General features: G+C 44.2%; 1 protein-coding gene and 1 long non-coding RNA gene across 3 annotated transcripts; one reads left to right on the forward strand and one right to left on the reverse strand.

Annotated features, from left to right (window-relative positions):
• Positions 1–99: 99 nt before the first annotated feature.
• Positions 100–4,142, reverse strand: LOC144379606 (uncharacterized). 2 transcript variants are annotated; one of them, XR_013442899.1, is made up of 4 exons: positions 4,017–4,142; positions 1,285–1,502; positions 962–1,064; positions 100–275 (listed from the first exon to the last, which is right to left on the reverse strand). It is a non-coding gene; the product is annotated as an uncharacterized LOC144379606 (long non-coding RNA). The 2 variants fall into 2 exon arrangements; XR_013442900.1 differs by lacking the exon at positions 4,017–4,142 and adding an exon at positions 2,890–4,003.
• NDUFB2 (NADH:ubiquinone oxidoreductase subunit B2) lies at positions 4,070–13,381 on the forward strand. The gene is made up of 4 exons (XM_036111331.2): positions 4,070–4,223; positions 8,976–9,120; positions 11,685–11,787; positions 13,299–13,381. The coding sequence occupies exons 1-3, from the start codon at positions 4,126–4,128 to the stop codon at positions 11,757–11,759; spliced, it is 318 nt and encodes a 105-aa protein (XP_035967224.1). The 5' UTR covers positions 4,070–4,125; the 3' UTR covers positions 11,760–11,787; positions 13,299–13,381.
• The last annotated feature ends 898 nt before the right edge of the window (positions 13,382–14,279 follow it).

Genomic DNA, 14,279 nt, shown 5'->3' on the forward strand with positions numbered 1-14,279 from the left:
CACCACTACAAATCTCTGGGAGGCACAGTATATGTACCTGGGGCAAAGTTTGCTGTACTCCAAATGATCTTCTTGATAATTTTTAATATTTTTTGATGATCTGCTCAATTTTATTACAAGGTAAAATGATTAATGTGGCTGACATACTAGGGACAGGAGCAGAATCGGCTCTGCCATTTTCTTCAAGTTCCCCTGTGTCCACATGTTAGCGTTCAGACTGCAGTTTCTCTGGGTAATGTTCAGCCCCTTTTCCATTTGTCCGGAGTCAATTTTGGCTAATATTAACATAGAGATAAAATAATCAGTACATCCTCTTAAGCAGGGCTTGAAATCTGCAGTAGCAGCCCAGTGGTACCCCAGCAAGGGATTAAGGCGGCCGCTGCCTACCTCCCTGCACTGGGTCCACTCACGGTCAGTTCTCTCACAGCTGTGGCTGGCCCACACGGACTAAGGGGCTCCCAGGGTCAGCCGGTAGAGTAGATATTAGTAAAGCTTAGTTTCTTTTTCTTTTTTTTTTTTTAAGATTGTATTTATTTTGAGAGAGGGTGAGAGAGAGGAAGCACAAGCAGGGGGGAGGGGTAGAGGGAGAGGGAGGCTCGATCCCAGGACCCTGAGATCATGACCTGAGCCGAAGGCAGTTGCTTAACCGACTGAGCCACCCAGGCGCCCCTAGGTTCTTTCCTTTTTTTTTTTTTTTTAATAAAAAATAGCATTTTCTCCCACATCCCAGTGGGTTCTCTTGCTTGCTTTGGAGTCCACTGCTTTAGACAGTGAGTGGAAAGTCAAGCTCTCCTGCTCTCTGGAAGTTCTGCTCTGACCACAGGACTCAATTCTTCCATTCTTTCCTCAAGAATAAAGTTCCTCCTTTCTGTCTTTTGGGAAGCAACTAAGGTTTAGTCAGACAGAGAGGTTCATTTGGGGCAGTTTTTTTCAGAGAGCTGGAGATGTTATTTTTACTTACCGAGTCGTGAGGGGAGAGCAGTCTAGTCAGGCAGTGAGGGGCTGGCGTGGCTCAAGGTAGCTGGGAGAGGGCGGCGGCACCAGTTAGCTCCCTCATGGACACCCTGGCCAGACACAGGGCGGATGTGTCAAGTGCACATACACTGAGGTGACAGGGGTTCAAACACAGAGCAGGTGCCATCCTGAGCCCACACCAGCACTACTGAGCTTTAACTAAAAGCCCGTTGGTTTAATCACACCATAGTGGTACGTATTAGGTAGTTATCTATCAGTGCCTACAAACTACCCAAAACTTAGTGACTTGAAAACAATAAAACTTAGTACCTCACAGTGTCTGCAAGTCCGCAATCTGGGTGCTGCTTCCCAGGTCCCCTGCTCAGGGTTTTGCACGGGCTGTGGGCATCTTGAGGCTCCCCAGGTGTGGGTCTGATGCCAAGCTCATTCACATGGTGGTTGGCACAATTCAGTTTCTCATGGACTGTTGGACCAAGGGCCTCAGTTCCTCAGGAAATTTTACAGCAGCAACAGAAAATGAACACAGGCTGTATTGAAGAGGAGAGAAATGGGCAACAGATATGCTTTAGTATGGGTAATTTGCTGATTTTTAAATTACGCATCTTAAAAAGGCAAAACTTGATCTATAAAGTCATCTTCTTAAGGAGAAAAGGCTATGGCTACTTCCTTGGCTGAGCAGGGAGCTCGATGCAGGGTTGATGTGGGGCTTGATGCGGGGCTCCATCCCAGGACCCTGGGATCATGACCTGAGCCGAAGGCAGACGCTTAACCGACTGAGCCACCCAGGCACCCCCGTGGAATAGGTTCTTGATTTGGGGTTAGATGCTCTATGTTAGGTGATTTAGAGTCTGTCTTTTGTTAGCAGTTGTCAGTTTGTTAACACTTGACTGGGAATTTGATTCATCATGTTGCAGCTGAGAGCTCAGTGTCAGGGCTTGGCATCCTTCCTCTCACCTTCTAAAATGCATCCTCTCAAATGGGGCGCTCATCTGAGAACCCAAAAGAAGCCACCCCAACCCCTCACTGCCATCATGCAATCTACAAAAAGTAGTAAGGGATATTTGCTCTGGGAGTTCTTAAAGCATGTCTGCAGAACAAACATGCATCACTGCTACATAGTCAAAATAGTTTACTGATAGAGACCCTACACTTTCTACAGTAAAAAAATCAGAATTTGTAATGCAAGACATTAAAGCTAAAGGCCCCACAAGTGGTCTATAAAACAATATTGCTTTAAATACAAGCAAGCACTGAAGTTAAAACTTTTCTTTTGTAATTCAGCAAGAAAGATGGGGAAGGTGGATGGATTTTAATACACCTGAATAGGTTTTGGTACTAGGAAGGGAAGGAATAACAAAGCATAAACATTTCCTGAGTGTGTGCTGTGGGCCAGATACTCTCTTAAATGACTCCCACTCAGATGGGGCCACTGATACTCAGAGAAGTAGAGTGACTTGTCCAAATTCATAGAACTATTAACTGGCAGTGCTGAGGTTTGAACTCTAGATATTTTGGCCCTTTTTTGGTTTAAGCTGTGCTTTTTTTTTTTTTCTTGGCCTTGACATCATAAATTCGTTCTTTGCTGGGATCAGGAAAGTTGTGTAGCTTGGGCAGTGAGCTCCCAAGGAAGGATGGAAAGCCCTGTCTTCCCAAATCATGAACTTCATATCTTAGTGGCTTGTACATGTAACTAGAAAGGGTAAGTGGTGAATGGTAGCTCAGAGAAAGCCACACTAGTGTATCAACTAGAAAGTCAACTTTCATCCAGAAGATAGTGGATTCTCTCCTCTAATTTATATACCAACTTAGAAGTTAGGAGGGCAGGACAACAGGGGAGAGTCCTACAGGGCCAGAGGGATAATTAATAGGCTGTTCAGAATGCCACAGGGCAGCTCAGTAAATCATAAGCTTTACCTGAGCGTAACTCCAGGGAGAGAGGTTTCCCGTTACAGGGCACATGGAGACCCACATCTTGGCACAGAAGGACAGGTGTCAGTTATAGTTAAGGCATTCAAATCCCTACATTTAAGTCTACATTTCTGTCCATAAGTATCCCATTTTTCATGCATGAGTGTGAAGTCTTCAGTGTTTAGCTGAAGGATCATTTGATCCATTTCAAATTGAAATCTGCAAGGTGTGAGGCTGGCAGGCTAACTTCATATAATTTAATCAAACCTGGAACTTTTTAGGAAAGCTATAACCCATATATAAGACCCTAAGAATTTGTGGGACTGATGTGGGGTGGGTGTCCAGAGAAGCTTCGAGTCCATCCAGGATTTAATAGAAGGCAATATTAAGAGATAAAAGCCAAGAATCCAGGGCTTGGCCCTGGATCAGGGAATTAGAACACTGCGGAAACTGGAGGCCACGCTAAAATGCAGATTCCTTGGCCCTAGTTCAGACTGAAGAGTATCTGAGGTCGGGCTCCTTAGATGAACGTGATGCCATGAGCCCACGTACTGGTATTTGGGAACCATTGGCTGCCGGTCGGTAACCAAGTTTGCAGAACAACAGTAAAACAATGAAGACCTTAAAGAAACCGTCGGGAGCCTCTTGCAGGAGAGGAGAGTACAGAAGACGAGCTTTGGGGGGCGCCTAGGTGGCTCAGTCCTTAAGGGTCTGCCTTCGGCTCAGGTCATGATCCCAGGGTCCTGGGATCGAGCCCCGCATCGGGCTCCCTGCTCCGCGGGAAGCCTGCTTCTCCCTCTCGCACTCCCCCTGCTTGTATTCCCTCTCTCGCTGTGTCTCTCTCTCTCTCTCTCAAATTAAAAACAAAAACAAAAACTTTAAAAAAAGACTAGCTTTGGGAAGGTCCTCTGGTTCAGAGTGGGTCAGGCGGCCTAAAAGGGTCCGGAAGGCTAACTCAGGAGCAGCAGGTAGAGGAGGGGAGGACGTGAGAAAACACCATCAAGATGAGCAGTCAGGGGGAGCGACAGCAGACTCAGCGTTGGTTTCTCAGCACACGCGTACAAACAGGGGTTCCTGAAGCCAAGCCCGACGCCCGGCGACCCGAATACCCCTCGCCTGCCCCCGTAAGTCACCTCCTGGGAGGTGGGCGGGCCGACGCCGTGACGTCACGAGGCGGGGCGCCGGGGGAAGTGACGTAGGAGGCGGTGGGGCCTGAGAAGTGCTCTCCGGACGCGCGCTGGCATGTCGGCTTTGACGCGGCTGGTGCCTTTTGTTCGCGTTGGAGGCCAGTGGTTCAGAGGCCCCGGCTCGCGGGCGGCGGGAGGCAGTGGAGTTCGTCAGTGAGTGTTGGCTGGGGGAGGGGCCTCGCCTGCTTCTAACGGAAAACGCCGGTCTTCGGGACGCCCTCACCTTGACGCCGGGCACCTGGGGTGGACCGGGTTCCCGCAGCGACCTCCGCCCCGAGGCATGCTGGGACTTGGAGTCCGTCTCCGCGGCGCCGGGGCCGGGAGAGCGGGGGCCGTGGGCTCCGGGAGGTTTCTTGGCAGGTTTTTATGACCTGAGCGGAAGGCAGACGCTTAACGACTGAGCCACCCTGGCGCCCCCGCTTGGCGGGTTTTAAACTGTGTATCGGGTCACTCCGGCCCCAGGGGAGGCCTGCCCTCGGGAAATTCAGTTAATCGTGGAGGCAAGCTGGAGCTAATCTGGAAGCGAGGGCAGGAGGGAAGAACTTGTACCGTATGTTTCCGAGGCAAGGAGTAGCACAGAGGCGCCGCGGGAGACCTAGATACTATTTTTTTTTTTAAAAGATTTTAGTTATTTATTTGACACAGAGAGACACCGTGAGAGAGGGAACACAAGCAGGGAGAGTAGAAGAGGGAGAAGCAGGCTTCCCGCGGAGCAGGGGGCCCGATGTGGGGCTCGATCCCAGGACCCTGGGATCATGACCCGAGCCGAAGGCAGACGCCCAACGACTGAGCCACCCAGGCGCCCCCAAATGGAACGTTTCTAACATCGTTACAGTGTTGTTCATAAACAAATAAGTATATACGTCATTAAGTGGATAGGTATGGAGCATCTTCCAGGTGCCAGGGTCCTTTCTAGGTTGTAGGGATAGAGCAGAATACAAGAAAGATAAGGGAGCTTCCATCCTGGAGAGGACACAGGTAGAAGAGAACATGTTTAGGTACTGTTAAGTGACATGAAGAAATAAAGCAGGGGATTAATCTAGAGAGTGCCTGGGATGGGGGTGGATGGGATATTGTACTTAGGATGATGTGGCAATGCAGGCCTGATAGTGATTTGAATAGGACCTGAGTGATAAGTCAGCCAAGCAAAGATGCCAGAAGGAGCCTCTGACAAGGAGACTGCAAGTGTTGAGGCTCTGAGTGCTGATGATGGACAAGCAAGCCAGTGAGGCTGGAATGGGCTGAGCAAAGGGGAGAGGTAGAGGTGAGGTCAGGGGAGGGGTGGAGGCAGGTTAGTGACAGCCCTGTAGGGATTTTATTTTAAGAATCATGGGAAGCCATTCGAGACTTTGAAGCAGGAAAATGATATGATCTGGTTTCACTTTATTTTTTAAGTTTATTTATTTATTTATTTTTAGTAATCTCTATACCCAATGTGGGGCTTGAACCCATGACCCGGAGATCAAGAGTCACATGCTCTTCTGACTGAGGCAGCCAGGCACCCCTTTTTATCACATATTTTTTGATATGATCTGGTTTATGTTTTAAAATTTAACTTTCACAGAGTTATGATGCATTTTTGTTTTTAAACTTGACACTTTAAAATCCTGGGTTGGAATAGCCATTATTTCTTGGGATACTGTTTCTTCCCCATTCTGTTTTCTCCTTATGGAACAGGAATTGGGCATATGTCAACTTTTCTCATGCTCCTAGCCTCAATTACATTTTCTTATTTCTAGAAATTGTTTTTGCTGTTTTTAAACCTCTTTGTTCTTTATAATGAGTTCTTTTTCCTTGCTCTTAATTTCACACTGCTCCACACTCAGCAGGGAGTCTGCTTGGGATTCTCTCTCCCCCTCCCCCTCTTGTGCACTTTTTATCTTTCTCTAAAATAAATAAAATCTTAAAAAAAAAAAAAGATTCTCTCTCTCTGCCCCCCCTTCTAAAAATAAAAAAAAAAGATTTCCATCTTGCAGTCAGTGGTCCACTTTCTTTCTCTTTCTTTCGATTATATTTCTTTAGAGAGAGAGCGTGAGCAGGGGGAGGGGCAGAGGAAGAGAGAGCGATAATCTCAAGTGGATTCTGTGCTGAGTGTAGAGCCCGACCTGGTGCTCGATCCCATGATCCTGAGACCATGACCTGAATCAAAATCAAGAGTCATTTGCTTAACCTACTGAGCCACCCAGGCACCCCTCTTTTTTTTTTTAAAGTAATCTGTCCACCCAGCATGGGGCTGGAACTCAAAACCCCGAGATCAAGAGTCGCATGCTCTACCAGCTGAGCCAGCTAGGTGTCCCAGTGACCCACTTGTTTCAAGGAATAGTTAAAACAGCATGTCACTGTAGCAATAATGAGATGTGGAGTTCCTGGTGGTGGTTTTGAACTATAATTCTCAAATATTATTTTAATGCATTTAACTGATGGGCCCTTATAACTAGATTGTATCTAAAACCTATCAAAGAGGAAGCCTGTTGTTACAGTATATTGAATTCCCATCCCCATGGTTTGTTTGTATAATACAGTATTTATATGCACAGATAGATCCTGAAGACTGTTAAATAGAATTGGCATATGATGGCATTACAGAAATAGTGTGATACATTCTTCAGGTTGTAAAGCAATGATGCTTGAGGGAGTCTTTTAAAAGTAATATGTGGTAGAGGCGCCTGGGTGGCTCAGTATGTTAAGCATCTGCCTTTGGCTCAGGTCATGATCATCCCAGGGCCCTCCATATAGCCCTGCATCGGGCTCTCTGCTCGGCAGGGGGCCTGCTTCTCCCTCTCCCACTGCCTGCCACTCTGCCTACTTGTGATCCCTCTCTCTCTCTCTCTCTCTCTCAAATAAATAAATAAAATCTTAAAAAAAAATAAAAGTAATATGTGGTCAGGGGCATCTGGGTGGCTCAGTCAGTTAAGCGCCTGACTTCGGCTCAGGTCATGATCTCAGGGTAGTGGGATCGAGTCCGACATCGGGCTCTCCACTTAGCAGGGAGTCCGCTTGTCCCTCTATCCCCCCCCCCCCGCATGCTCGCTCACTCAAATAAATAAGTCTTAAAAGTAATATGAGGTCACTATTTTTAAAAAAGATACATATTACTCAGCCATAAAAAAAAAAATCTTGCCATTTGCAACCACATGGAGTCAGACAGTATTATGCTAAACAAAATAAGTCAGAGAAAAACATATGATTTCACTCATATGTGGAATTTAAGAAAATAAATGAGCAAAGGGGGAAAAGAGGCAAATGAAGAAACAGACTCTTAACTACAGAGAACATACTGGTGGTTACCAGAGGGGAGGTGGTGGGGGAATGGGTAAAACAGGTGATGGGGATTAAGGAGTGCACTTGCTGTGATGAGCACCAGTTGTTGTAAGGAAGTGTTGAATCACTGTATTGTACACCTGAAATTAATATTACACTATATTGTAACTAACTGGAATTTAAATAAAAACTTAAAAAAAACCCCATACAAAACCCCCCACATACATACATATGCAAAAATAAAAGCCATCTCATATCATCCATAGCTAATTATCAATATTTTATGTAGAGCCTTCCAAAGAAAAGTGTTAATATATTGAATAAATATTTACATAAAAATGAAACTATCACTTCACTGTGGTATTGTGCTGATGGGAATTCTAATTAAGAACTGTCTTTGGTTCATAAAATGAGAAAATTATTAATATTGTTTGTTTATAGGCTAGGCAGTACATAAGAGCTTACGCTTTGCCTCCAAATAATACCCTGATGTTTTCATTTGTAAACACTAAGAACCATAGGATCTGTCTCCTAGGGTTATGAAAATAAATGATAATGTGTGTAAAATGCTTCGTGTGGCGTACGGCACACGGCAGACACTCAGTAAATGATAACTGTTCATAACCTTTAAGAGCGGGACAGGCTAATAAAAAGGGTAGGAGGTAATACGTATCAGGGACCATAGATGTATTCATGTTCACAGATCTACAGTGCATTTTGAAGAAATGTTAGTGCAGTTTTGGTAGTTTTTGCTGCACAAAAGAGCACATTGTTTTACAAGCTGTTCTTAAATTTGTGAATACATTTTCTGTGGAAATTCTCTTTAAATTCTTTATTTTTGTATAGTAGAATATGTATAGCTGCTAAATAGAACTTGACAGTAATGCCATTAAGTACGAATTATATTATTTAAGTTAGATTCAATCAATAACTAACTATAATCTAACTGAATAAAATGTAGACCTCATGGATTGTGTCCCACAATTTGTCAACAGAATCTAAATGGAAAAAAGAAAAAAGTTGTTCATATTTACTCTTTAAGGCTCTTTGCTTTGTTCAGAACTATTAGCTTATTAAAAAGGATTTGCTGGTGCAGTTAGAGCGTGCGACTCTTGATCTCAGGGTCATGAGTTTGAGCCCCACATTGGGTGTAGAGATTGCTAAAAAAAAAAATTAAAAAAAGATTTGCTGAGTTCTCCTTCCCACGTAGTGTTCTTTATATTAAGAAAGACTGTAATAGAGCAGAGGACATAATTTGCCTTTGAAATAGATATGGCTAAACAGAACAAGGTTAACTTCCTGATTTGTTTTTCGAGATCAGCTAAGTGCCCAACTACTGCGGGTTCACATCCCTTAACTGAAACTTTGGGGCCAGTAGCCCTATTTCTGCTGTAAAATCCATGAATATTCACTAAAGGGAAATAATCGTCTTTCATCCTTGCAGGCCAGTTTTTGCTGCCAAACAAGTTTAAAAGCGAGCTTATGAAAAAGGAGTTTTGAGGGCTTATGGAGCTCTGTCATCCTGTACTTCATGCAGGAGATGAGGAATGTTAGATTTAGTTTCTAGCTGGAACTCAAAAGTTTTGGATGCCTTCAAACTTAGAAGAGGTACCGAGTCGCATGACATCTGGTTCTGTCTTGTAGTGCTGGCGGCGGCGTGCATATCGAGCCACGGTATAGACAATTTCCCCAGCTGACCAAGTCCCAGGTGATCCAGGCCGAGATTTTCAGTGGGACCATGTGGTTCTGGATTCTCTGGCGTTTTTGGCATGACTCAGATGCTGTGCTGGTAAGTGCAGGAGACTAATTCTAATATATTAATAAAATATTATAACTAATTAGATTATTACTAATATATTAATAGCTTAGCTTTTTTTTTTTTCCCCCTCCTTCCTGTTTGTAGACCATTTTTCTATCTGGATATATCCCTTTACCATGTTGTCTTTGTGTACATGCAGGAATCCTGTCATTTAATGGAATACATTATCTCTGACCTTTCCTACTCACAGATGTGTATGTAGGTAGTCCATCTCTTGTGGCTTCTGTTAGGTTGCCATATTTGGAAGGAAGACTAGAAACAAATTGTTTTACTGTCTGAACCAGGGGTTCATCAGTGGGTTAAGTTTCACACTTAAATTTCTTTTTTTTTTTTTTTTTTTTAAAGATTTTATTTATTTATTTGAGAGAGAGAGAGAATGAGAGAGAGCACATGAGAGGGGTTATGGTCAGAGGGAGAAGCAGACTCCCCGCCAAACAGGGAGCCCGATGCGGGACTCGATCCAGGGACTCCAGGATCATGACCTGAGCCGAAGGCAGTTGCTTAACCAACAGAGCCACCCAGGTGCCCCACACTTAAATTCCTTTAAATGCACCTCACAGGGGCGCCTGGGTGGCTCAGATGGTTAAGCGTCTGCCTTCAGCTCAGGTCATGATCCCAGGGTCCTGGGTTCGAGCCCCGCATCAGGCTCCCTGCTCAGCAGGGAGTCTGCATCTTTCTCTCCCTCTGCCTGCAGCTCCCCCTGCTTGTGCTCTCTCTGTGTCAAATAAATAAAATCTTTAAAAATAAATAAATAAATGCACCTCACACCAGTCAGAATGGCTAAAATTAACAAGTCAGGAAACGACAGATGTTGGCGGGGATGCGGAGAAAGGGAACCCTCCTACAGTGTTGGTGGGAATGCAAGCTGGTGCAGCCACTCTGGAAAACAGTATGGAGGTTCCTCAAAAAGTTGAAAATTGAGCTACCATACGATCCAGCAATTGCACTGCTAGGTATTTACCCCAAAGATATAAATGTAGGGATCCGAAGGGGTACGTGCACCCCGATGTTTATAGCAGCAATGTCCACAATAGCCAAACTATGGAAAGAGCCAAGATGTCCATTAACAGATGAATGGATAAAGAGGATGTGGTATATATATGCAATGGAATATTATGCAGCCATCAGAAAAATGAAATCTTGCCATTTGCAACGACGTGGATGGAATTAGAGGGTATAATGCTAAGCGAAATAAGTCAGTCAGACATGTATCATATGACCTCACTGATATGAGGAATTCTTAATCTCAGGAAACAAACTGAGGGTTGCTGGAATGGTGGGGGTTGGGAGGGATGGGGTGGCTGGGTGATAGACACTGGGAGAGGGTATGTGCTGTGGTGAGCACTGTGATTTGTGTAAGACTGTTGAATCACAGACCTGTACCTCTGAAACAAATAATACATTATATGTTAAAAAAAAAAAGATAGTAGGAAGGGAAAAATGAAGGGGGGGAATAGGAGGGGGAGACGAACTATGAGAGACTATGGATTCTGAGAAATGGGGAGGGGGTCGGGGGATGGGTTAGCCTGGTGATGGGTATTAAAGAGGGCACGTATTGTATGGAGCACTGGGTGTTATACGCAAACAATCATGGAACACTACATCAAAAACTAATGATGTAATGTATGGTGACTAACCTAACATAATAAAATAAAATTAAAAAAAAAATACAGAGGACTGAAAAAAAAATTCTTTAAATGCTGAATGTCATCTAGTCTGTCTAGAGGCCCAGGGCAGCCAGATTGGGGTGGGAGAGATGTGGGTTAATTTGTCTTAAGGTGAGAAGTTAGCTAGTGATAACTTTCTAACGTGTCATTAGCCTTGACTAAGTATGACTTTCACACAGACCCTGTTCTGTAGGAAGTTAAGCCTTTAAGCCATTGAAATCTGTGCTTGCTGATCCGGATAGGATAGGAAAAAAATCTTCAGTGTGCACGTCTTAGACGCATCATTTCTCTTAGAACTTCTCTGTGGCCTTGTCATGCAGTAGAGAGCTGCTTAGTGTCTGTGAATTGGCAGCACACTCACCCCTACCTCATTGTAGGTCAGCTGTCAGGAGGATATGTGGCTGCTTGGCGTGAGACGAGGATGCCTCCAGATACGTCCTAGATCAGGACTGAAGATGCATGAGCCCACTGAGGCTCCCAGATCTCTCCCGGGTCGGCAGCAGTGATAGGTCATTTTGAGACATTCTGTTTTACCAGGGCTTCAACACATTGTCGAGATGTGGGCTGCCTTTGAAGTCTGTTGTCTACCTTCCTCCATCACAAACACATACTGAAATGCTGGCTCAGCCTGGTGGCTCCAAAATGGGTCTTTTAAAATTCAGGCCACAGCCCATATTGAGCAAATTGAAGAACAGTTGGACAGTCAAATAGTTAAAGTAGTAGAATTTGTTCCTGTGACTTGTCAAGGGCTGTGTATGTGACAGCCTTACCATATATATATATATATATATATATATATATATGTTTTTTTTTTTTTTTAATTCATTATATGGAATATTTACTTTTTTTTTTAATGGTTGTCACCAGGGTCACTTTCCATACCCAGATCCTTCCCAGTGGACGGATGAAGAACTAGGTATCCTTCCTGATGATGAAGACTGAAAGTGTAGATTAAACTCTTTGCAAGCAGGTATGCCCCAAATTCCTTTTTAAAGTTTATCTTGTGTCGATTAAAATGTTTGACTTTATGATGGTCTTGAAGGTGGTACATTTTCTTTTTCTTTTTTTTTTTTTTTAAAGATTTTATTTATTTATTTGAGAGAGAGAGAATGAGAGAGAGCGAGCACATGAGAGGGGGGAGGGTCAGAGGGAGAAGCAGACTCCCTGCCGAGCAGGGAGCCCGATGTGGGACTCGATCCAGGGACTCCAGGATCATGACCTGAGCCGAAGGCAGTCGCTTAACCAACTGAGCCACCCAGGCGCCCGAAGGTGGTACATTTTCTAAAAGCATGGAGGACAATTAACTATATCATGTCTAATTTCTGCCTTTAGTATTTTTGTATTTGCTGTCTTCCTCCCATCCCCTTCTTTTGGTCTCATCTTCCTTTTCACTATTTCTTTTAAAAAATTTTCTTTCCTGAGTTGTGTTACAATTTAGGGTCCCGTTTAGCCATCTGTTGATCAAAGACTTTTTAAAAAAAATTTATTCCTTTTCTAAGATTTTATTTATTTGAGAGAGAGAGAGAGATTACGAGTAGGGGGGAGGGACAGACGGAGCTGCAGGCTCCCTGCTGAGCAGGGAGCCCAATGCGGGACTTGATCCCAGGACCCTGAGATCATGACCTGAGCTGAAGGCAGGCACTTAACCGACTGAGCCACCCAGGTGCCCTCCACCCTGAGTGTCTAAATGGAAAGTTCCAGCATATGGGAATGTTAGGATATGGAATTGTGTGGAAATTAACCCTAAACACTAAAAGGTTATGGCCCTTTCATTTTTCCAAATTAGGAATCAGTTTTTCTTCTTTCAAAAGGAAGGTACTAGGAGTAGGTACTAGAAAAAGGAGTCTCTTTTCCCACAAACCCCTCGGAGTCAAGACATTCTCATGTAATGTTTTTAAATTAATCATTGCACATAAATAATTGCCATCACTCAAAATGCCTTGGAAATTGTTTTATTTATTTATTTTTGGGAATTGTTTTAAAGGCTAGGAAGCATTAAGGAAAAAGTGTTCCTATTACATCATATTGTTAGTATTGTTACTCTAATTTTAATTAGAAGTAGCTTATTAACATGGACAGCAGTTTTGGGGTCTTTAGGGAGCCAGGGGGATGGGAAAAAATGTCACCGAAGGGCAGGCAGCGAAGCTGTGTTACAATCTGTTCCGTGTCTCTGGATTTACTGTGGGTCAGTCAGAGGCCCCAGGCCCTGCCAGGACCCCACTTCCCTGTGTAATATGTCTGCTGGCACTAACCTCTCCTCTTCCTGTGATTTCCCAGTATTCTCACACATGGTCGTTAATATTTTATTTTAAAGAGGAGACTCTAAACCCTTTGAGAAAGTAAGGTGCCTTTGCTTCTCTAGAAGACTACTCCCATAATCCGTGTTCAGTGAATGCTTGAATAATGGAATGAACCAAAATTATGAATTTGAATGATTGAAAATCAAAGTACTTAAAGCTTTTTACTTTTGTTTCCCTGCAGGAGCCAGGTGAGAATTTCAAGCAGTTACGGACTTCATATTGTACATGGAAGTTGTAAAATTAAAGTGTTTTGGTCAATAGTAAGGAACTGAGTTTTGGATGTTTCTGATAACGACAGCCATTCTTTATGGATTATTTCCTGTGCCCCCGGCTGCTGTCCTAATTGGGTACAGGCCCTTTCAGTGGGTCCTCGGGGTTACCCCGGGGTGGAGACAGACATTAGCTCCACTTACCAGTGAAGTGACTGAGGCTGAAGCCGATGAAGTAACTTTGCCTGTGGGTCACGCATGGATGAGGGGCGACATTGGGTCTGACCCTGCACTTACCTGCAGTGCCAGACTGCCTTCCTCCTAGTGAATGTTTTAGTCACACGTATGTTGACAGTGCGAAAACTCTTGTCGTCTCTCTACTGCTGGCGCCATCTCGCCCTGATTCACGGAGGTTAGAGGTCCGTGCAGTCCAGTTCTTGTGTATTTGTGTATCTCTTGTGGGCTGGGCGTTGTGCTGAGGGGCCATTTGTGGAGCCAAGACACACGTCTTACTAGGATTTCTTAGGGCTGGAGGAATGGGAGGTATGGGTGAAATAGGCTATTCCACTTTTTCTAAAATGTGTTTGTACTTTGGAACTTCCTGTAGTGTCGCAATTCTGAGTAGGTAGGACAGAATTTTCTTTTATCCACAGATAAGAATCTGCAGTATAGAGTGGCTTAATGACTTGCCCAGCAGCATAACTGTTCATATTTTTAATTTAGGCTCTTGACCACTGAAGTGTTGGGAATACAGTGCTGAATAAGACAGATGATTCAGTTCTTTTTTTTTTTTTAATATTTTATTTATATATTTGACAGAGACAGAGAGAGAGGGAACACGAGTAGGCGGAGTGGGAGAGGGAGAAGCAGGCTTCCCGCAGAGCAGGGAGCCCGATGCGGGGCTCGATCCCAGGACCATGGGACCATGACCTGAGCTGAAGTCAAACACTTCA

This window comes from Halichoerus grypus, chromosome 12 (assembly GCF_964656455.1).
Source record: "Halichoerus grypus chromosome 12, mHalGry1.hap1.1, whole genome shotgun sequence".
NCBI classification, from domain to species: Eukaryota; Metazoa; Chordata; class Mammalia; order Carnivora; family Phocidae; genus Halichoerus; species Halichoerus grypus.